General features: G+C 52.0%; 1 protein-coding gene across 2 annotated transcripts; it reads left to right on the plus strand.

The window, feature by feature from the left end:
- The first annotated feature begins 682 nt into the window (after positions 1-682).
- LOC109702039 (integrin beta-2-like) lies at positions 683-26155 on the plus strand. 2 transcript variants are annotated; one of them, XM_074072622.1, is made up of 17 exons: positions 683-838; positions 7111-7256; positions 7535-7623; positions 10358-10538; positions 11415-11573; positions 12417-12574; positions 13583-13741; positions 15206-15301; positions 17321-17410; positions 18416-18556; positions 19385-19572; positions 20877-21121; positions 21641-21860; positions 22532-22734; positions 24817-24899; positions 24999-25139; positions 25435-26155. In XM_074072622.1, the coding sequence occupies exons 2-16, from the start codon at positions 7199-7201 to the stop codon at positions 25032-25034; spliced, it is 2106 nt and encodes a 701-aa protein (XP_073928723.1). In that variant the 5' UTR covers positions 683-838; positions 7111-7198; the 3' UTR covers positions 25035-25139; positions 25435-26155. The 2 variants fall into 2 exon arrangements, with proteins under 2 accessions (XP_073928723.1, XP_073928722.1); XM_074072621.1 differs by lacking the exon at positions 24817-24899.
- The last annotated feature ends 685 nt before the right edge of the window (positions 26156-26840 follow it).

A 26840-nucleotide genomic window follows, 5' to 3' on the forward strand; every position in this document is an offset into this window, starting at 1 on the left:
TCAAAATGAAATGACACAGCATGTCTCTTCCTCCTCCTCCTCCTCCTCTTCCTCTTTCTCTCTTTCTCTCTCTCTCCTCTCTCATCTCTAGCTGTCTCTCTATCTCTAACTCCATCTCCATCATCTCTCTGTGCTTAGGTTCTTAGTTACTGGACATTATTTGCTCATCCCTGGGACTCCTGTGCTGGGTGGGGCTGTCACCTGTCACGTCCATGCACCTAGATTTCTTTCTTGTCCCCCTCGCTGCCCTCCTCAGCCACCATCTCAGCTCTGCCCACAGGTACCCTGCTCCCTGCACTCCCTCCCTCTGCTCACTGGCAGGGAGTTTAGCTGTTTTCTTTGCGTCATCCACATGCTCGCTCTCAGCGCTGTTTCCCCCTTCATGAATGAGTTGGTGTCCTCTGTCCAGTGCTCATCCAAAGGCTGGGTCCCTCTCCCAGAACACAAATCCACCAGAATCAGCACCTGCCTGCTCTCCCCTGGGTTTCCACCCTTCCTTCCTGTGCTGGGGAGGCCATCAGTGCCACCAGAGATGACTGTCCCCAACAGTTACCCCTCATCTCACACTGATCCACTTCTCACCATGAAAGGATGTCATCAACAGCAGGTTCCACCCCATCTCGGTGGCTGTTCTGTGACGTCCCTTTTCCGGAGCAGGTGTAGAGCAGAGGGGATGAGGGCCCAGTAATGAAACAACCAGTCACATGTCACTCTACTTCCCCTGAAGGGCTGAACATCAGGCTCAGCTGCTCCCTCCAGATGTGACCACAGAGCTAGTCTGGCAAGGAGCAAGCAAAGCCTGACACACAGAGCCAAGGTCCTCAGGAAACCAAGTAAAGTAAGTGCAAGTTCCCTGTGTCCACGGTGGCTTTCCCCCAGGGAAAGCCCCATGTGATCCCAGCCCTGGAATGCCCCAAGCCCAAGGTTTTCTCTTCCAGAGCAAACCGTGTGTGTGTGTGAATGTGTGTATCCATGTGGTCTGTATGCATGTCTACATGTGATTGTGTATGTGTGTGTGTGCCTGTTTATGTGAGAGTATGCATGTATGTACATGTATGTGTGTGTCTGATATGGGTGTGTGGTGTGCGTGTGGCTTAGCTCATCCTATGTTCCCAGGTCCAGTGCACACTGCAGACCCCATCCTGAGCAAGGCCATAAGACAAGATGTCATACATGGGCCAATGCTCCTGTGGCCACCTCACCTCCTGGGGGCAGGTGCCTTTATCAGGGCAAGTGACCCGGGGTTGGCTGGCTTGGCCTGGGCCCATCAGGATTTCTGGAGGTTAGGTCTACTCTGCTGAAGTGACCTGTCCAGTCACTTGGCAGCTGGATGGAGGTCTGAGAGCATTGGCCCTGGAGTCAGGCTGATGGGAGCTCTGGTCCCAGCTCTGTCCAGGCTGGTGGAGTGGGCAGTGGGCTGAACCTCTCTGAACCATACCCCCCACATAGAATTGGGAGCAGGCATGGCCCCCAGGGAAGATGAAGGCATATTTGAGGCTGTGTGGGCAAAGTGTAGTCAGGCTGGCAGGTGGACCCTGTGGGTGATACTCTGTCCTGTTTCTGTGGGGCCACTGCCTACTTCCTGGTGCTGGCCCTGACCCCCCAGGCCTGGGCCTCCTAGACACTCAGACCTCGCCAGTATAAGATACCATGCCCAAGTAGTGCAATTCTGTTGCTCTAGAGGCTTCTGGGGACAGGGTCCTGTCATACAGCTGTAGGCCAGGTTCTCTCGGTGCTCAGGGCTGCGAGGACACAGAGAGACAGCTCCACAGGAATGGCACCCTGCCCACGTGATTTTTAAATGGCATCAATTGTGCCATGCAGTGGCGTAAGGAGTGATAGGAACTTGGAGCTTTTGGAGTGTGATGGAAACTCGATGGAAATGAAGAGGATGGGTGGCTGGTCCCAACAGAGGCACAGCCCAAAAATCTCTAAATGTGGTCCAGATGTCCCTGGGCTGTGCCCCAGAAGAGACCAGCAAGTACTTGCTAGATGAATGAAGGAAGAGAGGGAGGGAGGGAGGGAGGGAGGAGGGATTTATGAGCAGGTGCCCAGCAGGCTGTCCCTGAAGCCCCTGTCTCAGGCTCTTCCCACTGTCAGGATGTAACTGATCTCAGGAACGTCACCTATAGGAACAGAAACAGCAAGGAGTTTTTTGGAACCTGGAGAAGCAATTTCAGATAGTGCTTCAGCAACTACAGAGTTCAGAGCTTTTACTTTGTCACTATTTACTGCAGAAACCTAGAAAATACAACAGGGATTCTGATGGAAACTGAAAATACCAGTGATGTCCCACTGAGAGAAACTTGGAATATTCTGATACTTTGCTTCCAAATGTTCACTTTTCACCAGGAAATTGATCTCTGAGCAGTCGTTCATACATGACATTACTGTTGATGTGTAGGATCTGCCATGCATGTCGGAGTCATAAATATTGAAATTTCTAATTTGATAGCTACACAATAAACCTGGTTTTGCTGGATGTTCCTGTGTGAGCACTGGTGACTTTCCCACGTGTTTACTGCCCAGTTACATTGCTACTTTTGTAGATTAATTACCAAGGCTCAGAGTCTGCAGTCTTGTCTTTTGTTGCTAATATATAAAATCTCTTCAAGGTGCATGTTTTGCACTAGAAAGGTATTAGTTTCCTTTATGTGATATAGTATGCACAGAATTTATTGCTTTTAGTCTATATTCTCCATAAAGCAGAATAATTTCCTTAGTTTTTATGCTTAAATTTCCTTGCTCTGAGTTACATGTCATGCTGTTTCTTTTAGTTTTATTTTCTAAAACTAATCTTTTTCTTTGCAGTACTGGGACTTTAATTCAGGGCCTTCACTGTGAGCCATTCCACTAGCCCTGTTTCTGTGATGGGTTTTTTTGAGACAGGGTCTTGCGAACTATTTGCCCAGGCTGGCTTCGAACCATGATCTTCCTGATCTCTGCCTCCTGAGTAGCTGGGATTATAGGCATGAGTTATTTTACACACATTGTCAGCCTTTTGTGTCCACAACAAAAGCACTCAGGGCCCGGGGCTGCACTCTTCCAACAAGATGTAGAGGTTTTGTATCTTACTAGATGGAGAACAGGCTATCTCTTAAAGTCTCCATGAAACAAATCTGAGTTCCCTTTGACTTGAGAGGTATTTACTGGAGTGTTTTTAAATTGTAAATTAATATGGGAGGGTCTCATTTTATTCCATCTGATGTGAAACTGTGGCTCTTAATAGTTCTGATGTTGGAAGTCACCGATACTAAATAAGTGGCATGAACATGTCTCATAGTCACCTGGGAAATTTTGCTTGGTGGGCTACAGGACGCATAGACTGAGTTCTCCGCAGACCTCCTGCTCCCTTTGTTCCCGGTGGCCTTCTTGTCCCCTGGGTCTGTCTGGATCTCTGTGATCTGGGAACAGTGCTGCAGCCCCCTGGAATCCAGCTGCTCTCTGATTCTGTGTGTGTGTGTCTGTGTGTGCGTGTGCGCACACGCGTGTGTGTGCAAGGCAGAAATGACTACTTCTTGACACTAGACTCTTGACTTAAAAAGTTTGAAGCCTATTTTATGATGACCATAAATGTTTACTTTTTTCTGCCTGAGACAGCCTTGGAGAGGGTCTCTGCTTCCCCTTCTCTCCAACCTCCACCCCAGTCACCTTCACGTGTGTTTTTTTTTTATTCATATGTGCATACAAGGCTTGGGTCATTTCTCCCCCCTGCCCCCACCCCCTCCCTTACCACCCACTCCGCCCCCTCCCTCTCCCCCCACCCCCTCAATACCTGGCAGAAACTATTTTGCCCTTATTTCTAATTTTGTTGTACAGAGTATAAGCAATAATAGGGAGGAACAAGGGTTTTTGCTGGTTGAGATAAGGATAGCTATACAGGGCATTGACTCACATTGATTTCCTGTGTGTGGGTGTTACCTTCTAGGTTAATTCTTTTTGATCTAACCTTTTCTCTAGTTCCTGGTCCCCTTCTCCTATTGGCCTCAGTTGCTTTAAGGTATCTGCTTTAGTTTCACTGTGCTAAGGGCAACAAATGCTAGCTAATTTTTTTTAGGTGTCTTACCTATCCTCACCCCTCCCTTGTGTGCTCTCACTTTTATCATGTGCTCAAAGTCCAGTCCCCTTGTTGTGTTTGCCCTTGATCTAATATCCACATATGAGGGAGAACATACGATTTTTGGTCTTTGGGGACAGGCTAACCTCACTCAGAATGATGTGCTCCAATTCCATCCATTTACCAGCAAATGATAACATTTCGTTCTTCTTCATGGCTGCATAAAATTCCATTGTATATAAATACCACATTTTCTTAATCCATTCGTCAGTGGTGGGGCATCTTGGCTGTTTCCATAACTTGGCTATTGTGAATAGTGCTGCAATAAACATGGGTGTGCAGGTGCCTCTGGAGTAACCTGTGTCACAGTCTTTTGGGTATATCCCCAAGAGTGGTATTGCTGGATCATATGGTAGATCTATGTTTAGCTTTTTAAGTAGCCTCCAAATTTTTTTCCAGAGTGGTTGTACTAGTTTACATTCCCACCAGCAGTGTAAGAGGGTTCCTTTTTCCCCTGCATCCTCGCCAACACCTGTTGGTGGTGGTGTTGCTGATGGTGGCTATTCTAACAGGGGTGAGGTGGAATCTTAGCGTGGTTTTAATTTGCATTTCCTTTATTGCTAGAGATGGTGAGCATTTTTTCGTGTGTTTTTTGACCATTTGAATTTCTTCTTTTGAGAAAGTTCTGTTTAGTTCACTTGCCCATTTCTTTATTGGTTCATTAGTTTTGGGAGAATTTAGTTTTTTAAATTCCCTATATATTCTGGTTATCAGTCCTTTGTCTGATGTATAGCTGGCAAATATTTTCTCCCACTCTGTGGGTGTTCTCTTCAGTTTAGAGACCATTTCTCTTGTTGAGCACAAGCTTTTTAGTTTTATGAAGTCCCATTTATCTATGCTATCTCTTAGTTGCTGTGCTGCTGGGGTTCCATTGAGAAAGTTCTTACCTATACCTACTAACTCCAGAGTATTTCCTACTCTTTTCTGTACCAACTTTAGAGTTTATGGTCTGATATTAAAATCCTTGATCCATTTTGAGTTAATCTTGGTCTAGGGTGATATACATGGATCTAGTTTCAGTTTTTTGCAGACTGCTAACCAGTTTTCCCAGCAGTTTTTGTTGAAGAGGCTGTCTTTTCTCCATCATATATTTTTAGCGCCTTTGTCAAAGACAAGTTGGTTATAGTTGTGTGGCTTCATATCTGGGCCCTCTATTCTGTTCCACTGATCTTCATGTCTGTTTTTGTGCCAGTACCATGCTGTTTTTATTGTTATTGCTTTGTAATATAGTTTGAAGTCAGGTATCGTGATACCTCCAGCATTTTACCTGCTCCTCAGGTGACATAGTCAAAGGTGGGCTTTGCTGTCTGATACAGGTAGGCCAGGCTCTGACACAGAGTTCTGATGGCCCATGGAGCTTCTGGTTTCTCAAGCAGCCTCATCATAGAGTTTTGCAACTTTGTAAAACTTTGTAACAGGAAGCCTGGCCCATGTCACTTGTTGTCCTAGCACCTACAGTTTACCTTCCCTTTTCTGTCTTACTCAAATTGTTCTTTCTTTCTTGTTTCCCCATTTCCTCTTTTACCATGTGAATTCTATTTTTCATGGGAACGTGTGTGATTTACAAACTACCAACCCATTTTTCTTCTAATGCTATCCATGTGTCTTGGAACCTAAATGTCCAGAGCTTTACTGGTTATGAGATAAGGTTCTTGTTAGCTGTGTTCACTTGGTGCCAGGAGAGAAGAGGGCACTCTGGCCCAGGGGGTTCTCCAGGGAAGGTCCACCTGGCCGGCTGCAGGGGATTTGTTGAGCTTTGTCATTTCCTGAGGTTGTGCTGGGTTGCGCCAGCACTTTATTGACAGGAAGCTGGCTCTGATACAGAGTTCTGAGAGACTGGGGGGGCCTGACATTTCTCAAGGGGCCTCCTTAAGGCTTTGCACCTTAACCATTGTTGAGGGAACTCTTCCTCTGATCAGCCCCTCACATTGAGCCTCCCCAGGGCCAAGCTATGGCTGTCTCAGTGCTCCAGAAGCAAGGGGCAACATGGCAGGGAGGGGAGGTGGCTCTCCCTCCTTACCTTGCCGGCTTCCTGTGGCCAAGGTCAGGGCAGTGCAGTTTGTGGGTTGGTCTTGCTGCCCTTCTCTGGGCAGTGGGGATGCACAGGTGTTGTTCAGGGTCTTAGTTTTACTATTCTGGGGTCCAAGGATTTTGTGACTGTCACTAATGTTTGAGGATTGGGGTGAAAGAGTCTGGAGTGTGGCCACAGAGGAAACAGAAAGCTGTGCTTCCAGGTCCTTGTCCAGAGCTAGCTGGGTCCAGTCAGCTTCAGGGCCCCTGGGAGCTCCAGGACTATGAGTAATGGCTGAGGCACCATTTCTGTTGACACCCAGGCTTTTAGGTATGGGGTAGGTTGAACCCTCAAAGAACAGACAGCAAGCCCTGGGGCAGCTCCTGGCCAGGCTTCCAACACAGCTCTGGCTCTCCCATGGGGACTCAAGGTTTTCTAGTCCCTACCACCCACCTGCTGGGACCCCCAGCCTAATGGTGCCTCTGTCCACAACTACCCTTCCGCACTTTGAGGACTTACTTGGCCACAGGATGTCTGTGGTCCTGGCCTTGGCAGAGTGTTCATGTATGTTGTAATGTGTGTGTGAGTGATGTGTGTGCTGTGTGTGTGAATGTGTGGTGTGTGTGTGTGTGTGTGCATGATTTCAGTGTGTGTTGTATGTACATTGTGTGCATGGTGTGTGGTGTGATACTTGTGAGGTATGGGTGTGTGTGCCTGTGCTGTGCTGTGTGTGCAAATGTGTGGTGTGTATGCTTTGTATGTGGAGTGTGTGTGCTGTGTGTTGTGCATGCATTGTGTGTGCGGTATGCTGTATCTGGGGTTTGCATACGCAGGGGCCCCCTGCCGTGGGCCTTTTGTCTGTTCTGCACACCTGAACATGTGTGCAACCACCCTCTTGAGTCTCTTTCCCTCCTTCCCTGAGTCTGGGGGCCCTGGGTGATTGACTGTGTTGGCTTCACCTGATCCTCACACCCTGCAACAGCAGACACAGGCTTTCCAGCCCTGCATCCCTAAAGCAGTCAGAAGAGGCTGTGTAGTCAACAGTCACCAAGCCCCTCCCTCTGCAGGACATGCTGCACTGGCGCCCCCTGCTGTTGGTCCTGGTGCAGCTGCTCTACATGAGGTCAGGTGAGTTCTGTGGCTCAGCTCAGTGCCTGGTGGTCTGGGTCAGGATGACAAGCCCACTTGGTGGCTGACTGGGTGCCAGTTCCAGGTGGCTGAGAAAAAACCCAAACATGACCTCAGTCACCCACACAGCAAGAAGCAGTGGCCCTAACATCTTCCAGGGGTCTACCCTGAACCCCATGTGGGGTGACTCAAAGCCCCTTCCCTGGCCTCCTCCACTCACCCTGGAGGGCAGCCAGGGCAGGGCAGGGACCACTCACCCAGCCTGTCTGTCTCCCCAGCTCAGCCTCAAGAATGCACCAAGGGCAAGGTCAGCACCTGCCAGGACTGCATCCAGTCGGGGCCCAGCTGTGCCTGGTGTCAGAAGCTGGTAAGAGCTGGGTGGACGCTATGGTTGCCTGAGGTTCCTCAGATCTGAGCTGCCCTTCCCATCTTCCTGGGCTGGGTCTTCCCCCTGCCTGTGATGCCAGGGACACAGGAGAGTCACCAGCTCCATTCCCTCTTGGGGGTAGGAGAACCACAGAGGAGATCATCTGAGAGAAACAGAGACAGACAGTCAGTCAAAGGCAGGCTGCCCCTAAGCTATCCCCAGTCCTGGAGGCAGGAGTAAGTCAGGAGAGAAGCTTCTGGAAGGAAGCAAATACATGTCCAGTGGTGCTCTGAATGGCACCAGGTGCCTCGGGAAGGAGGGACAGTTCAGCTTCCAGAACATGGAGAAAGTACAGAGCAGTTTCCCACTTGGTACCTGGACCCCTCTCTCCCAGTTACCATCTGTGCTTTACTTGTAATGCCTCAGGAGGGAAAAGGTGAAGGCCCCAGAGCCAGGCACAGCCGCAGCCTGCTGGTGCAGCACACTGTTCTCTTGCAGAGAGCTCCTCTCCTGGGGCCCCAGGTCCCCATCGCCAATGGCCTGACCCTGCAGAAACACGCCTTGTTCTCTCTTCTCAGCCACTCAGAGCAGCGGCAGACAGGAAGCCTTTGTCCCTTGTTTCTTCAAGGGTTGGTAGAAGAAATACACTTGAATGTATTTCGATCAACGAGTGCATATCCACAGTTGATAGATACACTTGGCAAACTCAGGAAATGTAACACTGGCAACTATTGTGATTGGAAGAGCAATTGTTCCAATCATGTCTTTGATATCATTTTCTTCCTGGTGATTTCCTAACCCGGGACTATAGCTCACATTCAGATGCCAGGGCTCTTTAGTCTCCTGAATCAGGGACAGTCCCCCGTGCTGTCTTCCATGTCCTTGGCATTTCTGGATATTGAGCACATCAGTGTAGGAGGTTCCTCAGCCAGTCCTGTGCCATGTGTCTCCGCTGATTCCATTCCAGCGTGCTCTGGTGAGAGTGACCAATGGTGTCAGGTACATAATGTCCCTGCCTCCCCTTTGCAATTAGGGACTAAGCTAATCAGTGGGGAAGTACTGTAAGGCTGGCGGATGTCCTGTTCCCACCAATTACACCTGCTAACTTGGTCTTCTAGGTTCTGGTTCCTTAACTCCCTCTAATGTAAAAAAGAGTTCTCTCTCTCTCTCTCTCTCTCTCTCTCTCTCTTTCTCTCTCTCTCTCTCTCTCCCTCTCCCTCTCCCTCTCTCTCTCTCCCTCTCATGAGTCCATACATTTTAATTTTATTCTCTGTGAATATCTTCAATTGTATCCTCATATCTTCAATTGTCCCAGATCTGGCTCTGGGACTCTCTAAGCCGGCCCCCTGTGCCATCTGTATGCCTTCATCATTTTATTTTGTGTGTTCTGTTTTTTTGAGCACTTTCTTACTTTCTGGGATATGGGATGCCCAGGCCTGTCCATACTACCCTGCCTTGCCCTAAAACATGGCATTTCTCAGAGGCTCCCAGCTCCTTCTGAGGAGCCAGGCTCCGGGCATCCCTCAGCATCTCTCCTCATTTTCTCAATCCCATGATGCACAGTGAGGCTGCAGAGTCACCACCAGCACTCACCATGGCAAACAGCAGGCCCACAGAAGAGAAGCCAGTGTGCTCTTTAACTCTTTCCTTTGATGAAGGACTGTGGCCAGGCTCTGGGCTTAATTAAGTGTCCTTCTGTCCTTGGGGAGGTCAACTTTCCCTCCCTTTCATGAAGTCAGTCTGCCCATTTAAAGTAAATCCAACTGTTACAGCCTGGATTGCATATTAGGTTTCCTCCTCTTTCCATTCTTGCTGACAGCTTTGCTTCTTGTGTACTTTACTCATCAATACTGTTCTGAAAGTCAAAACAACAGAGTCTCTCTCTCTCTCTCTCTCTCTCTCTCTCTCTCTCTCTCTCTCTCTCCACACACACACATACACACACACACACACACACACACACACACACACACACACACACACACACGGCTGGGTCTGACTCTGACCCACCTCGTGCGTTTCTGGGCTATTCTACCTGGTTCCTTTTGTGTCCTCTGCCCTTCTCAGCACTTCACATTTTTAGCCCCACCTGCCTTGAGTACAGCAGCTCTGGCCCAGTGTCAGGATCAATAAGGCCTTTGTCAGATCCAGATAGCCTCTGGGGGAACAAAGTGGTCAAGATCAAAGTGCCCTAGGCCCAGGACTCCCCCTGTCCCTTCAGCCAGCTTCTGTTTCCCTCTGAAGTGCAGAAGGCTTTGCCCTGAGCTCTGATCTATGTCCTGGGGTTCCTGGGGTTCCTTGCGGGGAGGGCTACCATGCTGGCCAAGAACGTACACCAGGGTTCTCTTGGGAGAATGCAACTTCCAGGGACTCAGGTCCTTCAAAGGAAGGGCTTGAAGGTTCAGGTTGATGCTGGATGAGGAGGCTGCTCCCAGTGCTGGGGCTGCAGGTGCTGCCCCTTGTGGATCAACCTTTGGGCTGAGGATCATAGACCCCAAGTCCTTGCTGCTAGCTGCAGTGGCCAAGGCATGGAGAAGGGTCTGTTCCCCATACCTGTGGTGTGACCTGGGCACAGCCTTGGAGAGGCTGTCTGGGAGGCTGGGGGCTCTTCCCTAGCTAGCCATCCCCCATAGGCATTTCTTCCCCAAATTCCAAGTGCAGATGAGGAAAGACCAGGCTTGTCCTATTGGTCCTGCACAGTGGCCTCCTCTTGATCCCTGACCCCCTACCCCAGAACTTCACAGGACAATGGAAGTCTGACTCCATTCGCTGCGACACCCGGGAGCAGCTGCTGAAGAAAGGCTGTGAGGCTGGTGACATAGTGGACCCCAGGAGCCTGGCTGAACCTAAAGAGGACTGGCAGAGGGACCAGAAGCAGCTGTCCCCACAAAATGTAACACTTCACCTGCGACCAGGTAGGCTTGGCCTTGGCTGGGGGTAGGCCAGACACCATGTATGGCTGAACTCGGTCATTCTAGGAGTCATTCAGGGTTGCTTGAGACCAGGAGCAAAAATAAACATATATATATACATATATACTTTTTGATAGTAATAAGAAGTAAAAATTAAAGTCTGAACTTTGCCAAGACCCTTCTTTTCTCTATCCCCCAGGGAGATTTTCCACAACCTCACCCCCACCAGTTTGTAACTGGGTGTCTTTTAGCCCAGTGCTCAGGGGCTCTGTCCTTCAGGGAGCCCAGGTCAGAGGTCACTCATTAGACTTGGGGTAAAGTGGGTCAGGCGAAGACAGGTGAGAGCCAGTCCAGACAAAGGGAGGTGGTGAGAAGGCAGTAGAGGAGGGGGTACCCAGGGAGGAAGTCCTAGATCCAACTGTGTACAGGGCTGGTGTCCCAGGGGGACAGAGCCAGCCCTCAATGCCTTGCGAACTGGCACAAGCTCCTTGACCCTGGGACCTCCACCTCTGACCTCAAACTCGAAAGCCTGGGCTAGGTAACCCCTAGAGGGCAGGTCTGATGGGGCCTCCACCCTCACCACCTAGTCACCTGCCATAGGCCCCACCTCCTAACGTCATTGCCTTGGGGGTAAGGACTCCAGCATGAGCTTGGGAGACACTCATTCCACAGCAAATGGACATTGTGCTGGAGAATGTCTGTTCTTTACCTGGAATTCAAGTCTACCTGGGCACCCTGTATCTGCCATGCAGCCCCTGTAAGCTGTGAAGGAGAAAGGTGAGGGGATTTGGGGCTACCAGACAAGGCTGTCTCAGCACACATGCCTGAGATGCCCTGCACAAACCTCCAAGCCCAGTCACTGTCTTCCATCCATGACAGAGCAGGCAGCTGCATTCAATGTGACCTTCCGGCGGACCCAGGGCTACCCCATTGACGTGTACTTCCTGATGGCCCTTTCGGACCCCATGCGCAGCAACAAGATGCTGGGTGACCACCTGCTCCAGGCCCTCAATGAGATCACCAAGTTCAACCACATCGGTGAGGCCTGTGGCCACTGCAGACCAGCTGGCTCAGCCCTTCCCCCAATCCTGGGCAGCCTCTGCTACTCACACACCAGAGGCAGGGAACTGGGGGGACTCCAGACATGGTGTTCCCCAGGGCGTCCATGTGGCTGGAGTCCAGCATGCACCCTCATCAAGGGTCATGTCCAGTCACTGGCCCCCAGGACTCTTCTTGATTCTTTTATTTATCTTTTGATGTGTTTAAAAGACAGAGTCTTTTAGTGCTAATTATTAAAAATGGAAGAGTATTTAAATGTATTTAAACTACATAGCAATCAGAGCATTGCAGAAATAATCACAGCAAACTCTACAGGTCAAGGGTCTTGACGTGTGTGTAAGGGGCAAAGGAACAAGGACCCCTCATGTAATGTCATTCCCCAGAACATCACTCTGCCTTTCCATGTACAGCGATGTGCACCTGCACACTCGAGCACATGGATGCATGCTCACACACTGTATGTGTGTATACACTCATGTGCACACACAGTCAAACCCACACATGTACAAGACCACACATGCATACCTAGAGACCTATGACACATGTGGACCAGGCATAGCACACCTGGACATGCTCACATGTGTACAGAAACACACATGCACCTATCATGATCACACGTGTACACAATTACTCACATTCTCATGTGTACACAGGGCTTGTACAACACACCTGCACACACACACACACACACACACACACAGCCACATGCACCATCTTGCTTTCTCCCTTGCTGTTCCGTGAGATAGAGAAACTGAGGCCGTGACCTAGTGTCCCAGGCTCGCCTCCCTGTCTAGCTTCCCCAGTCTCAAATGTGTCCCTCAGGCTTTGGGTACATCATGAACAAGACCTTCCAGCACGTGCTGAAGCTGACTGACAACGCCAAGCAGTTTCAGTTGGAGATCAGAAAGTATCTGATTTCCAGAAACCTGAACACCCCTGAGAGTGAGCTGGATGTCATGATGCAAGTTGCCACATGCCTGGTGAGGCCACTGTTCCTGCTCAGGTCTGCAATGTCCCCCATTCAGGAGCCCCACTAGGTGCTGCAGGCCTGCACTGGGTCTGCTGGTAGGTTGGGTGGTCTTAAGGACTCAAGCTGATGACCCAACCTGGTCCCACCTGACCCCATCGCTGTAGGCCTGAGAAGAGCAGCCCTTGCCAGTCCCCCAGGGCAGGAGAGCAAGGGAGGAGGAGAGGGGCAGAGGGAGGATGGCAATAGGGCTCCAAAAGTCACCCACAATTTCTAAACGCTGTGCAAGTGGCCGTGCGAGCCAGGCCACTGAGCAGCCAAGCCTGGGGTTCCCAAAGCAGAATCGCCACTCCTTTCCAGACCAGCAGGGCGATGGTTGTGCCAAGCTATGCCTCCTCACCATATCCTTGCCTGCACCTGCCCCTGACTGTCTTTTTAAAGTAGTTGTACGTACAGGGTCTTAGCCACATACAAGCTCCCACCCTGGCCCTGGCTCTCAGCTCTGCAGCTTCCCTGGAGCCCTGGGCACACTGTGCTCACCCTGTGGACACACCTTCCACATGTGTAAGAGCACAGTGTTCTACATACGTGCTGCAAGAGGGCATCCTGCAGGGACATCTGAGTCACATCTGGGGTGACTCAGCCCCGCTGCGGGATGTCCCTCAGGCCCCTTCCTTTGAACTTGGAATGTTCTGCACTGTGATGAATATCTGTAGTATTTTTTTCCAAGAATTATTTCTTTGGAATCTATTCCCAGGTCTGAAATAGGGGGCTACAAAGAATTCGTCTCTTTTTAAATTCAGACATGATTTTCAAATTACCTCACCTCATGCACCTGCAAGCCATGCTAGGAATTGTCAGCTTAGACGATTCTCTGTCTTGATCCTATCTCTTCCTGCTGTGAAAATCCAGGAGGGAAGGGAGCAGCAGAGCCAGCCTGAAGGCTGCTCCACCTGGCACTGGGAAGACCCAGAGGGGACACTGAGGCAGGTAACTCCCCATCCCTGGCATCTCTTCTCAGGAAGAAATTGGCTGGCGTGACCATGTCATGCGGCTGCTGGTGCTTGCCACTGACAACAGCTTCCACTTTGCCAGCAATAGGCAACTGAGCACAAGCGTGACCCCCAGTGACAGCCACTGCTACCTGAAGGACAACATGTACAAGAGCAGCCGTGGATTTGTGAGTCCCCTCCCCACCCAGACAACCTGTGGGGCCCTGCCCTGCTGGGCACAGGACAGAATGGGAAGAAGTACATGTGTGGTCACAGGCCATTTACAGTTCTGCCCAGGAGCGACAGGGAGGGCAGATATAAGGGCAGGGTCACCTACAAAGGGTCATATAAGGGTCACTTCTCTAGACCTGAGTGTCTCTTTCCAAATAAGTTGCAAATCAGTGAAGAAACTTCAGGAAGCCCTGTCCATGTTAGGTTTCTGGGGGCCAGCCTTCATGCCAGGGGACAATGATTAGTGGTTAAGGCTGGACACAAACAAGGACCCAAAGTCACAGCCTCCCCATTCATACTGCTTGGGCAGGTGGTGGGGACCACACTCCCGCCCTGTGCTTTTAACACCAGATGCAGAAACTGTTGCCCTCTGCCTCAGGGTACAGCTGGGACCTCCCCACCCTCCCCAGAAGTGGCTCATTCAGGGTCTTCATCCCTAAATGCCTGCCCACCCTCCAGAGATCCATCTCCTCTCCAGGGCTCTCTGCTCCCCCCAGCAACACATGGGTTCCTCTCCCATTCCTCCCCTCCTCTTTTTTCCCCTCCCCTCCCCATCCCTTTTTTCTCCTTTCCTCTCCTCTCTTCACCTCCTCTCTTACATGGGCCCCTGCCTCCAGTGCCCAGGTGGGAGAGGACCATGGGACCAGGGAGGAGCGTGGGACTGGAGAGGCAGAGGCAGGAAGGTGCCTGGCCCTCAGCTGGGGATTAGGATGGCTTGAGGAAAGTCTTTCCCTCCAGCAGAAGTCAGGATCCTGTGGTTGGAAGTACAGTTGTCCTCCATGGGGCTGTGACAGCAGCTGTGCTCCGATGCTCTTGAGTCCTACAATCACAAAACTTCTGTGTGCTGTGAAGGATTTAGAGATGGCACAATTCAAGCGCCCCTCCTGGAACCCACAGACTCTGGCAGGTGCTGGACTGATAGAATCCAGGGCTCCTGAACGTGGACAGGAATGGAATCACATGCTGTGACCATGACTATCAGCCTCTACCCCAAATCCAGTGCCCTTCAGTCATGCATGCACACGCCATCATGAGAGCATGTCTGAGATACCACCCTATGGAGATATCTCAGATATAGAGATAGCGATATCTCAGATATAGAGATATCTCAGATATAGAGATAACACCCTATGGTGTGGACCCATCTAGGAGCTGTCACTTGCCACTTGCTTTCTTGGTCAACACATTAACAAGAGGCACAATCACAGTTGTGAATATTTTAATTAGATTTCAATATAATTGGTTTCCCATGTAATCCCATTTTTTCATGCATTTGTAAGCATTGTTCAGAGAAGATAGCACCAGGACAGACCAGGCCTGAGCTGGTGCCAGTGCCCTCAGAGCTCTGAGCACTTGGTTCCATTGGGAGGCCTGGAAGGCTTGTCCTAGGCATCTCCTGACAGGACGTCTCCTCTGTCCAGGATTACCAGTCAGTGAGCCAGCTGGCACACAGACTGGATGAAAACAACATTCAACCCATCTTCATGGTGACCAAGGGGATGGCGAAAACCTATGAGGTAAGTGAATAGGGTCTTGAGCAATGGTGGGGGTGGGGAAGGCGGCATTCAGCTGCAAGATGACAAAACCCAGATTGCACAGTGTTACTGAGTTCTACTTCTGTCATGGTTTGCTGTTGTGAATAACAGCCTGAGGTTGCCTTTTAGGAAACATGCCCCTTATGTGTGGATACAAGAAGGAACTTTTCCAGATTTGCCAAAACACGAGTCTCTTGGATCTGCAGATCCAATTCTTTATTACAGAGGGGTGGGGGAATTTCCTTGTTTCATTTTTACATCCACACACTGGTGAACTTAGACATTAGCCATGGTGCATAAGATGCACACAGGAAAGTGCACAAGTCTGGAGTGTGGAGCTGGACGAATTTCACAAACAGCCAACAACCAGTGTCTGGATCAAAGACCAGATTCACCCACACACAGACACATGCACCCCAAAAACCCTGCTTCTTCCCCCTGAGCACACTTCTTTCCCCATCCTTGACTCTGTGCCTCAGGATTCCCATGTGCCCAGCTTTTATAGCATTGTTGCACAGCTCTAGCTCTAGTGGGAATTTTCTTCTGTCCCAGGAGTGGCTTTTATTCTGTCTTTCCTTTTCTCTTTTTTATTGCTGTCAGGGCTTTGTTGGAGTTTGACTTGCTCTGGTTTTGCATTTTTTCATGGTTTGCTTAAGTTTAACCTATTTGTCCTGGTCCTGTGAGGCACTCTCTTTGTCCCCTCACCTCCTCTAACTCCTGTGTACCTCAGTGTGGGAGCCTGTGGTTGCCTTCACCTGAGTGGAGGAGGCCTCTGGTGATCCTAGTGTTCTGCTGTATACCAGCAGTTTTACTTCATGCATTGGAGTCCAGCCCACTGCCTCCTACCAGGCACACACTCAGTATGCTCACAACATTGTCCCCTGGTGTGGCATGGAGCCAGGCCGAGGAATCTGATATTAGGTGACTTACATATGTAGCCTGGCTTCTGAGCCACTGAGTGGTCCAGTCCTGCAGATGTACGTTAGCTAGTGCCAGCCATCAATGCATCCTGCCATGTCAGTCACGCTGCTTTCTGGGTCAGGAATGGGGCTCCTCCTGCAGAGTACAAAAATAAATGCTGTCACCAGAAATGAATCTCTCTCTTTCTATCTCTATCTCTATCTCTTTCTTTCTTTCTCTCTCTCTCTCTCTCTCATATATATATATATATATATATACACACACACATATGTGTATATGTATATAGTTTCAGACCCTCCTCAGCTCCTGGGCTGAGTAGAGAGCAGGTTCCACAGGCAGGGTGTAGAAGGGCTCCCTCCCACCCTCCCATGGCTCAGACAAATGGGGCAGGACAGCAGAGCCTAGAGGAGGTTGGTGGCCAGGCTGTAACAACCTTGTGGGCTCTGTAAAGGGGACTGGACTCCATTGTGGGGAGTCATGGGAGGATAGCTGGGTAGGGAAGTGGCCTGGCCATCCGTTGTGTGGCCCTGGAGCAGAAATGGTTGCTGGCCCTTTTTCAAACATGGCCCTTGAAGGTATGAGGGGTGAGGGGCTGGTCCACCTATAACCAGGGGCTCTGGTCAGCACTCCACCAGGGACACAACTGGACAACAGGACTGTCCTGCTAGAGCCAATTATCACAGGGTTGTGTAAGTCGTCGCTATTACAATTACATCACTTAAGCCCATGTGAGGACTCAACACCTCCTGGTGATTTTACCACATTTTACTGATATCAGTGCCCTTGGTGTTATTTCTGCCTATAATGCTGATGTGTAGAAATACTATCCCTAGAGAGTAAGGCATGGGTCCCCAACTTCGTGATGTCACCAGCTTGAAATTGACCACCAGGAGCATTTACACCACAGAAGTGAGCCCACCCTCAGCCCAGGGCTGTTCAGATCTCTGTGACACAAAACTATTAAACATCGTGTGAGCCACAGCACAGCATGGAAGGTCCCTGGGCATCACAAGCCCACCTGGGTGGACGTGGAAGGGCCCACAACCCAGGTGCTAGCTGTACCGGTTTCTCGCCTGACAGAAACTCACAGAGATCATCTCCAAGTCAGCTGTGGGAGAGCTGTCTGAGGACTCCAGCAACATGGCAGAGCTCATCAAGAATGCCTACAATGTGAGTGTCCCGGTAGGGCAGTCATTGGGCTGGTCTGGATCCCATGGGCAGCAACCCTCCCCTCCCCTCCAGTCAGCAGAGGGTTGGGAGGGGGAGAGCCCTGCCTTGTGGGGCCCCTCAGGGATCCTACGAGGCTCAGGGCAGCTCTGTGTCCTCTCACTGATGGCACGGCGTGTGCCATCCAGACCCCACACAGACACTCCTTGAAACACGAGCTCCAGGCCCTCCTCCCCAGGGGCTCTTCCCTGCTGGTCACCAGGGAGAAGTGGGAAATGGATGGCTAGGGGAGCACCATGGGGTGGGGAGGCCCCAGAAATTACCATGGTGGACTTGGGTGCTTACCTGCCAGCATCTCATGTATGCCAGCCCTCCGTTCCTTCCTGGGCAAGCTCTGCATAAGTTCTTGTCCCCTATCCTCCTTCCTGGCATGTGGCCCATCCAGCTGCATCCCAGGACTGTTCCCTTGGAAGTTCATGGTCCAGATGGATGCAGGTAGGCACCAGATACCACTCAGGCCCCAGGCACCAGCGAGTCCCTGACCACTCTGGAGATCTACCCTGAATGAGAGGCATTCCCAAAGTTCTGGCCTGCACCCCTCTGGCAAAGGGCAAAGTTGTAGAATTCAAGTTGTAGAGTTCCCAAGGGCTTCTCCATCCTCGTGAGCCCCAAGCACCTAAGCAGCCTGCTGTACCCAGCTGCTGTCCACCTATGTACTGTCTGCATGCATGGCACAGGTGATGCTGTCATTGCTCACCCATCGCGTGCCACCACTGTCTCCGTCTCTCTCCCTCCCTTTCCCTCTTCTCTGTCTTTTCTCTCATATCTCTCCTGACAGTCCTTGTGGAGCTCCCAGCCTGTGTCCATGTTGGTCCCCTGCAGGTGGCTTGTCTCAGGGCAGGCTGCTGCCATCCCCTCCTTGGTACATCCTGCTGCATTCTCAATGAGCATGGGTGTTGTTAACTGTGGGATGCTTTACCCCTAAGCACAGTTGCTCTCTACCTGCAGAAACTGTCCTCCAGAGTCCTCCTGGACCACAGCACCCTCCCAGACACCCTGAAAGTCACCTACGACTCTTTCTGCAGTAATGGAGTGTCACTCATGAACCAGCCCAGAGGGGACTGCAATGGCGTGCAGATCAATGTGTCGGTGAGCCTGGCTTCCTCCGAGGGGATGGGGACTCTTTCCCACCACCTGGAAAGCTCACTAGGGGCTCCATGACAGCTACAAGGAAACGAAGAGCCTCCAGTGCCATGCAATCGGGGGAAACCAGCCAGTGACTGCCTACTGGCCAGTCCCATTTTCCTGCCTCTAAACAACCTCTGTGAGGAGGACAGAAACTCCATGTGTGTCTGTGTCCTAATGTCAGCAACAGGACAGAGAGGGTACCTCCCCAACAGGAGCCCATGTTTATCAGCACAACAGAAGAACCCTAAATCCCTGCAATGAGCCAGTGTAGACTGACTAGTCATGCAATGACAGCGCCCCCTGGGGGCAGCCACAAGATGTGCACAGCTTGGCAAACTACAGATATGGCTGAGTTGTTTTCCTGACTTTTGTTTCATTTTGTTTTTAACAAATATTAAGACACGAGTCACACAGATGACCAGAAATAGGTATTGAATATTTCCCTAATCTCCTAAATTTAGATGTATTATCTATCCAATCCCTTTTTTTTTTGGTGGCTGTGAATTATTATTCAAACAAATACTTGCTGTTACTGCACTGTTAATACGGCTTTGGAATTCCTCTGTGTGTCACTTCCTAAATGTTGCATGTGAGTTTTAACCAGAATATTTCCCACCATAGTGGATGGCCCATGTGGGAATTTACTCAGTTCTATTCTAATTTGTTGATTGTGCCAGCACCCTCCATCCCACACAAGTCCCATGTGCCCTGGAGCCACTGAAGGAATGGGAGCAAGGCTGTGACCCTGGTCCCTGTGGTCTCCACTGAGCCCTGCTCCTCTCCCTACAGATCACCTTCCAGGTGAAGGTCACAGCCACAGAGTGCATCCAGGAGCAGTCCTTTGTCATCCGTGCACTGGGTTTCACTGACACAGTGACCTTGCGAGTCCTTCCCCAGTGTGAGTGCCAGTGCCGGGATCAGAAGCAGGACCACAGCCTCTGCAGAGGCAAAGGCTCTGTGGAATGTGGCATTTGCAGGTGAGGTGGGCACAAGCTGCCCTCAGCTCCCCACCCACAGGGCAGGTGTCCCTTGGTGAGACAGACAGGAAAACCACTGCACCCTGCCCATACCATAGGACAGGTATCTATATGCAAGACAGACACAGGAAGACCACAGCACTCCACCCACCCAACAGGGCCGGGCACCTCTGAGGGACACCCACCGCATTCAGCCCCCTCCTCAGCCCCCAGGAGACAACCAAGCAAAGCCTATACCCCCTAAATGCTCCAACAGCTCCAACCAACTGCTCCCCATCTATGAGTGGGGAAACTGAGGCCCAGAGAGGCACAGAGCAGAGAAAGCAGAGTGGTGAGTAAGGGTCTTGTTCCCCTGAATGAGGAAGCTGAATTATCTTCCCAATGGGCGCTCACTGCTCAAAGGTGGCTGGCCTCACCCTCTGCCTCCCATCCAGGACACCAGGGCTGTGTCTGTGACATCCAGCCCCAGCCCACACACTGCACACTGCCAGGCTGTCCACTGTGGACAGCTGTCAGCTCAGCCACTTCAACCTTCACCCCACCTACTGAGGAGCCCAGAGCCACAGCCACCTAGCCAGAGCTGCCAGGCCAACCCCGCCAGGGAACCTACCCTGTTTACCACTGGTCACCTTCCTCTCCCCTGACTGCTTTCCCAGTGCCCTGTCCCAGTCCTCAGGTTTGCACCGCCCCCTGCATCCTCCCAGCAGCTCTGTGACAGTGGCTGTCTCTGGGTCCTGGCTCAGTGGCACCTGCTCTTGTTCTGAGTGTGCAGGCCTGGGGTGACCTCCCCACAGGACTGAGGATGACTTGGTTAAATCATTGGGCCACTGGTCAGAGGGTCCCGAAGCTCCTTCCTCTGGGAGGTAGGACAGTCCATTGCAGGGTCACCTCCGTGCATGACTGGACCTGTGCTCAGAACTCACATGCCAGTGGCTTGGCTACTGTCACCTTTGTCCTACTAAACCACGGGTCCCTGCCTCCTTCTGCCTGCTATGTCCAGGCAGCAGTGCTAAGTCCCCACCAGCCACCTTTGCCCCAGAGCGTGTGGAAGCAGACACTGGCCACATGGCACAGCTCATGGGGCAGCTCCAAGGTGAGCCTGCCAGAGGTGCCACACTTGCAGAAGATCACCCGTGTGCCCTCAGAGATGTCCCCACCTAGTTCCTATTTGTGTTCAGGAGACCCTTAAGGAAAGAGCAGACACCACAGGCAATAGCAGGTGTTTTACAGCAGGGTTGGGCCCTGAGGGACGGGAGGTGACCCCATCACAGGGGAGGGTCTGAATGCAGCCCTTTCTGCCCCAGGTGCGATGCAGGCTACATTGGGAAAAACTGTGAGTGCCAGACACAGGGCCGGAGCAGCCAGGAGCTGGAGGGAAGGTGCCGGAAGGACAACAGATCCATTATGTGCTCGAGGCTGGGGGACTGCATCTGTGGGCAGTGCGTGTGCCATGCCAGTGACGTCCCCAACAAGCAGATCTTTGGGCGCTACTGTGAATGCGACAATGTCAACTGTGAGCGCTATGATGGCCAAGTCTGTGGTGGCCCACGTGAGTGGTCGGGTCCTGGTCCTGACAGGGGCCATCCCCGGGGCTTTCTTATTACTTTGTACTAGGGGACCTTGAGTAGGAGACTGGGAACAGGCATACAGATGGACGACAGTTGCAAGTCTCGCTCAGCTGCTCAACAGCAGCAAGATCTGGAGTGACCCTCCTTCCTTCCTGGCCAGTTTCTGTGTCTGTGAGGGTCAGGAGTCATCCTGGGAGGAGCCCTGGGGGCAGCGGTCATGGCCTGACTGGGATCCCATTCACAGGTGGACTGTGGAGGCCAAGATTGGCCAAGAGGTGACTGTGTTGCTGGTGGGGCTATATGGGCCTGCTAGGCACAGTTGTCCTTACATGGCCAGTGCCATGGGGCTGCAGGAGGGACAGCCAGAGGTAGGCAGTGGCAGAGGCTGGAGGCACAGACCTCCCTGTGAGGCAGTGTCGGGCAAGTGAGCAGCCATTGGGGATTCCTAGCGTCCCTGCTTGGTAGAGAAGTGAGTCACAACTGCCTCCTCTGTCTTCCAGAAAGGGGCAGCTGCTTCTGTGGCCAGTGCTACTGCATGGAGGGCTACGAGGGCTCGGCCTGCCACTGCCAGAGGTCCACCACGGGCTGTCTGAACTCACGGCAGGTGGAATGCAGTGGCCGAGGCCAGTGCCACTGCAACAGATGTGAGTGTGACGCTGGCTACCAGCTGCCCCTGTGCGAGGACTGCCCCAGCTGCCCCTCACCCTGCAGCCGGTACATGTGAGTGTCCTCCTGTCCATGCCTAACTCTCTGCCAGGCCCACCTGGAGCCCCAGGGAGCACCCACTGCACAGCAGCCCCAGGCAGGATCCAGCAGCCCCAGTGCCCCCTAACCTCCCCCTTCCTTTGAGCACCTGGGGAGGCCTCACTTCAGGGGGTCTCAGTCCTGTGTCTCTCTCCCACCTTGGATCAGGTTTCCACTCCCACCAGCTCTGCCCTCCATTCCCCACAGCCTGCATCCCTCACTCACACCTCTGGTAGCACCCAGGCCCCCACTCAGGACCACCTGGTGGGCAACACCAGGCACCCTGATATATCCATACAGCCTGACATGCCCCTGAATCCTGACGCATCCTTAACTCTGACACAACCATGCTTTCTGACACACCCGTGCATCCAGACACACCTGTGTGCCTTGGACACCCATGCTCCAATAGATCCACGAACCCTGACACACTCATCAGTGCATGCTGACACACTAGTGTACCCTGGCACACCTGTGCATCCCTGCACTTCCCCCAATCCTGACACACCTGGGCACCCTTGTACACCCATGCATCCTGGCACGCCTGTGCACCCCAATGCACCTGTGTATCCTTGCACACCTGTGCATCCATCCACACCATGCACCCTGGCACATCCACCACACACCATCCCGTGACTCCTCTGCAGATCCTGTGTCGAGTGCCGGAAGTTCAACAACGGCCCCTTTAAGAAGAGCTGCAGCACCATGTGTGAAAATGTGACACTGCAAGATGTACCTGTGAAGGGCAGGAACTGCAAGGAGCAGGACTCACAGGGCTGCTGGATGACCTACACCATGCGGCAGCGGGATGGGAGGGACACCTATGACCTCTACGTGGAGGAGAGCCTAGGTGAGGCTGGGTGGTGCCCAGGGTCTGGGGCAGGTGGGTTGTGGTGACAAGAACGGTACCATGGGGCCCCCACAGATGGTAAGGGGCTACAGAGGGAGGGTTTTCTCTCCTGTGGGGCAAGGCAAGCCCAGTAGTGGTAGGCCAGCTGTCTGAGCCACCAGCATAGCAGGGCAGCTGGCAGCTGTCCACCTGACCCACCCTACCAACTTTCCCCTTCACTCCACTTTCCTTACTTGACCCTGCATCAGGCAAGAAGCAATAGACAGAGGCAGCAGTACCACTACATATTAGCCATTGGACCAGTCACCCACCCACCCAGGGCATCTCCCACTTGAGAGGGAGGGTCCTAAAGGCTAGTCCTTGTCGGCTGCCTGAGAGTGCCCCATGTGGAGAGCTTCTGGGGCTTCTGAAAAGCACTGATATCCCAAACATTGTTTGCCTTCCCTCTGCTAGGCTTGGGTCCCTACCAGGCCCAATAACATCTGTGAACTTGGGGATCCTGACCAGGTCTTCTTGGAGTTCACAGTCCAAGGAGGAGGGAGGCACTTGGCCACATGTCAGACACCAACACCCACCTGCATGGGGCTGCAGTCGAGATCACAGTGATGCCCAGACCGGGGGTGAGGGGTCCTCGAGGTCTGGAGTTGCCTCAGAAGGGAAGATAAGATGTTGGGACAAGGGAGAGGAAAGGATCTTTGGTTAGGACAATCAGCACCAATCATTGGGTCCCCCAAGACTTGGGAGGAATTCAGATCTATTCCTAGACTTACCAGGAAGCCATAGTGGCTTTTCAAAAGAAAAGTGGTTCAATCAAATTTGCTTTTCAAATCCCACCTGGCAACCAGGTGGACACCGCCCTGTCAGGCACTGAGTGAACACTATACTCAAAGGATCTAGGTAGATACTGTCCTGTAAGGGGACAGGAGGACACCGTCCTGTCAGTAGCCAGTGGACACTGTCCTTTCAGGGGGCAGTGAACACTGCCCTATTGAGGGCTGCTGACCAGTACAGGACCTGACAAAGCAGAGATGACAGGTGGGCTGGGTAGAGAAGGGGGTGATGCAGACAGAACCTGGCCTTGGATAGAACATGGTGGAGGAGCACTGGGAGGAATAAATGATGGGTCAAGGATCCAGGACCCCAGCAGATGGAGGGGAAGACAGGGGGATTGTGAGGTTTGGAGGTGCTTTGGCTCACAGTGACCAAAGATGTCAGGGACACTGAACATGGGCAAAAAGACACATGAAGGGATGGGCCTTGAGGGGTTTAGACATGGATCCCTCAGGATTCCAGCACCCTCACCACATTTAGGCTCAGAGAGATGAGGGGACAGAGTTGGGGAGGCCACTTAGGTAACCAAAGGGACCTCAGGCCAGTAGCACAGGGACTCCTGCAAGACTGAGACCTGGCGCGCCCTGCCCCCACCCCTCAAGACAGTTACCTGAAAGGCAGGTGGGGCCCAGACTCTCCATGTGACATGTGAGGTACCTTGAGCTCACAGCCTGCTTTCCAGCCTGGGGGCTGCAGACTCTGGCCTACCAGGGCAATGGCCTCTCCAGGTTACTCTGATGTGCAACCTTGACGAAGTTACGTAACCTCTGTGAAGACAATGGGCCTCCTGCAAAGGCTAGGATGATTGAAGAGAGACTACGAAAGTGTCGGTGTTGGGGGCCCAGCAGAGAAGGACTCGTGATGGCCATTAGTGCCTCTGTTCCATGGTCGGGGCCTGCAGCATGGCCCACTGCAGCCCAGAGCCCCGTGCTGAGGAGGAGGCCAGGCGCTGCTCATCCCCACAGCTGCCTGAGCTGCCTGAGCACAGGCCTCTGGTCTCTGCTGTTGGTCACAGTGATCGCCTTCCCCCGGGCGCACACTCGAGCAGAGACATCACGAGTTCCCATTCCTGCACTCTGCAGTGAGATGGTTGGGCACCCCTTGCGCACGTTCCCACCGAGTATCAAGTGGGAACAGCCGGTCTGGGGACAGCTAACGGCTGTCCTAGCAGGTGGTGCCCATGAGTTGGGAGGCTGGTGTCTCATCCAGGCTCTGTTCAGGTTGGACAGTGACCTGGCCTTTCTTCTCTAGGAACAAGGGCCCGTGTCAACTGTCATCTGGAGCCATGGGCCTCGCCTTGTTTCTGGCATCTGCCCATGGCCGTGTGGTGGATGGTGAGCCCCGCAGTGGGACCCTCTGTAGAAGTAGGCACAGTACAGTGGCCACGGGCCCATGGGAATGAGTTGACACTTTGGGACATGTTTCCTCCTTAGAGTGTGTGCCAGGCCCCAACACCACTGCCACGATAGTGGGCATTATGGTGGGAGTCCAGCTGTTGGGTCTCCTCCTGCTGGTCACCTGGAAGGTTCTGACCCTCTGCAAGAAGGGAAAAGCACAAGCTCCAGAATAACAGAGTAAGTGATCATCCTCGGGGTCCCCTGTGGGGGGACTCATTCCTCCCATCTTCTGTAATGTCTCCTGGTGGGGCCATGACTGTGATTGCCCATGAGGGGTGCACACACCCCACCCCAGCTGTTCAACCTCAGAGTGTGTGCCATCATGCACAAGCTTTGTCACCAAGGCTCAGATCCTGGGAAGCCCCACTCTGGTTCACTCCTCAGAGTGATGGCTCATAGTGACCTGGAGACCTCAGAGTCAGCCCTGGAAACCTCCCTGTACTGACAAGGCTATTGTTTGTTTTCTCTCCAGGATAACCCCCATTTCAAGAGTGCCACCACCATGGTCATGAACCCTAAATTTGCTGAGAGATACAGCATCCAATGATGAGGATGCTGCCAGGTCTGGCTACAAGGAACCCCACACACCCCGCCACTGTGATAGGCTTACAACTCACAAAAAGAAACCCCTCTGCTCTATCTGCCTTCAAAATGACAGAGCTGGCTGGGCTTTACACAGACTTATCTTCAGGCACAGCCTCCACTTATCTGTGCTGTCCTTCCATGGACCCGAGAAAGGGACTTCCTAAGTCTAGGAAGTCAGAGACCTGTCTTCTGGTACAGATTAGCAGGGCATTCTCATTAAAGGTGGTGCCAACTTATTTATATTTAAACTTGCATGATATAAAACTATATCCCATTGATTATACCGTTAACCAATCATGTATATAGAAAAAATAATAAATCTTCCATACAGGCTTTTTGGGAGCCAGGCTCTGCGGCCACCGTGCATCCCACCAAGGACACATGCAATGTACCAACAGCCCAGTCCAGCACCCCTGCCTTCCATAGCTCTGCACAGCTCACCAGCGTAGTGGTCTGTGTAATAGTAATCAGTCAGAAAACTTGAGAGAATTTCTTCAATCCCTCCCCAAGAACATGTGACAGAGAAATGGAGTCGTTGAATCAAGGGCCCAGATGTCAGCCACCTCCTGCTTTCCAACCATTCATTCAATAAAAATAGAATGAACACCTCTTGTATGTTAGGAGCTGTCCTCACAGCCATGCACAAAACGGCAATATACAAGACAAACTTTTAGGGGCCCTGATAAAGTCTGTTTTCTGGGGGCAGACAGATGATCATTTAGAGAAGGAGTGACTCTACAATCCTCATTCTAAAGTCATTTAGACAGCTAACAAATACTGTCAGAACACTAGAGCACGTGAAGAATGGAGGAGGCATGGTAGACGCAGAGGTCCTGCTTGAGGAGGTGCACGGAAGCACAGGCCTGAATGAACCAAAGGGGAAAAACCATGTGTGTCAGGGGAAGGAGCGAGAATGTGAAGGAAGGGCTACTGCCCTGAGGCAGGGATGGGCTGGGTGGGTTAAGGAAATCTCCAAGCCAGCGGGGCTGGAGTGAAATTAGAGAGCAGGAGCAGGGAAATTACACAGGCATCAGACATGCAGAGTCCTGTGGGCTGTGACAAAATGTTGGGGTTTTAATTAAATGTATCCAGAAGCTTTTGGAGGTTTCTGAGCAGGAGGAAGGCAGGACTTGACCTGTTTTACAACATCACCTGTAGTTATTTTATGGAGTAGAGCAATTGGAAGACTGTTGCAGGGGGAACATGGTGATGACTTGGACAAGGACCGTAGTGATGGAGGTTGCATAAGTTTTCTATTGCTGCCACCATAAGTCACCACAGACTTAATGCCTT

The sequence above is a fragment of the Castor canadensis genome, chromosome 5 (assembly GCF_047511655.1).
Source record: "Castor canadensis chromosome 5, mCasCan1.hap1v2, whole genome shotgun sequence".
Lineage (NCBI taxonomy): Eukaryota > Metazoa > Chordata > Mammalia > Rodentia > Castoridae > Castor > Castor canadensis.

Excerpts from the sequence above, each read along its gene's own strand:
- LOC109702039 (XM_074072621.1), top strand. The coding sequence starts at position 7,199 with ATGCTGCACTGGCGCCCCCTGCTGTTGGTCCTGGTGCAGCTGCTCTAC. Across the intron at positions 7,257-7,534 it reads GCTGCTCTACATGAGGTCAG|CTCAGCCTCAAGAATGCACC; the intron begins GTGAGTTCTGTG and ends CTGTCTCCCCAG. Across the intron at positions 17,411-18,415 it reads TCATCAAGAATGCCTACAAT|AAACTGTCCTCCAGAGTCCT; the intron begins GTGAGTGTCCCG and ends CTCTACCTGCAG.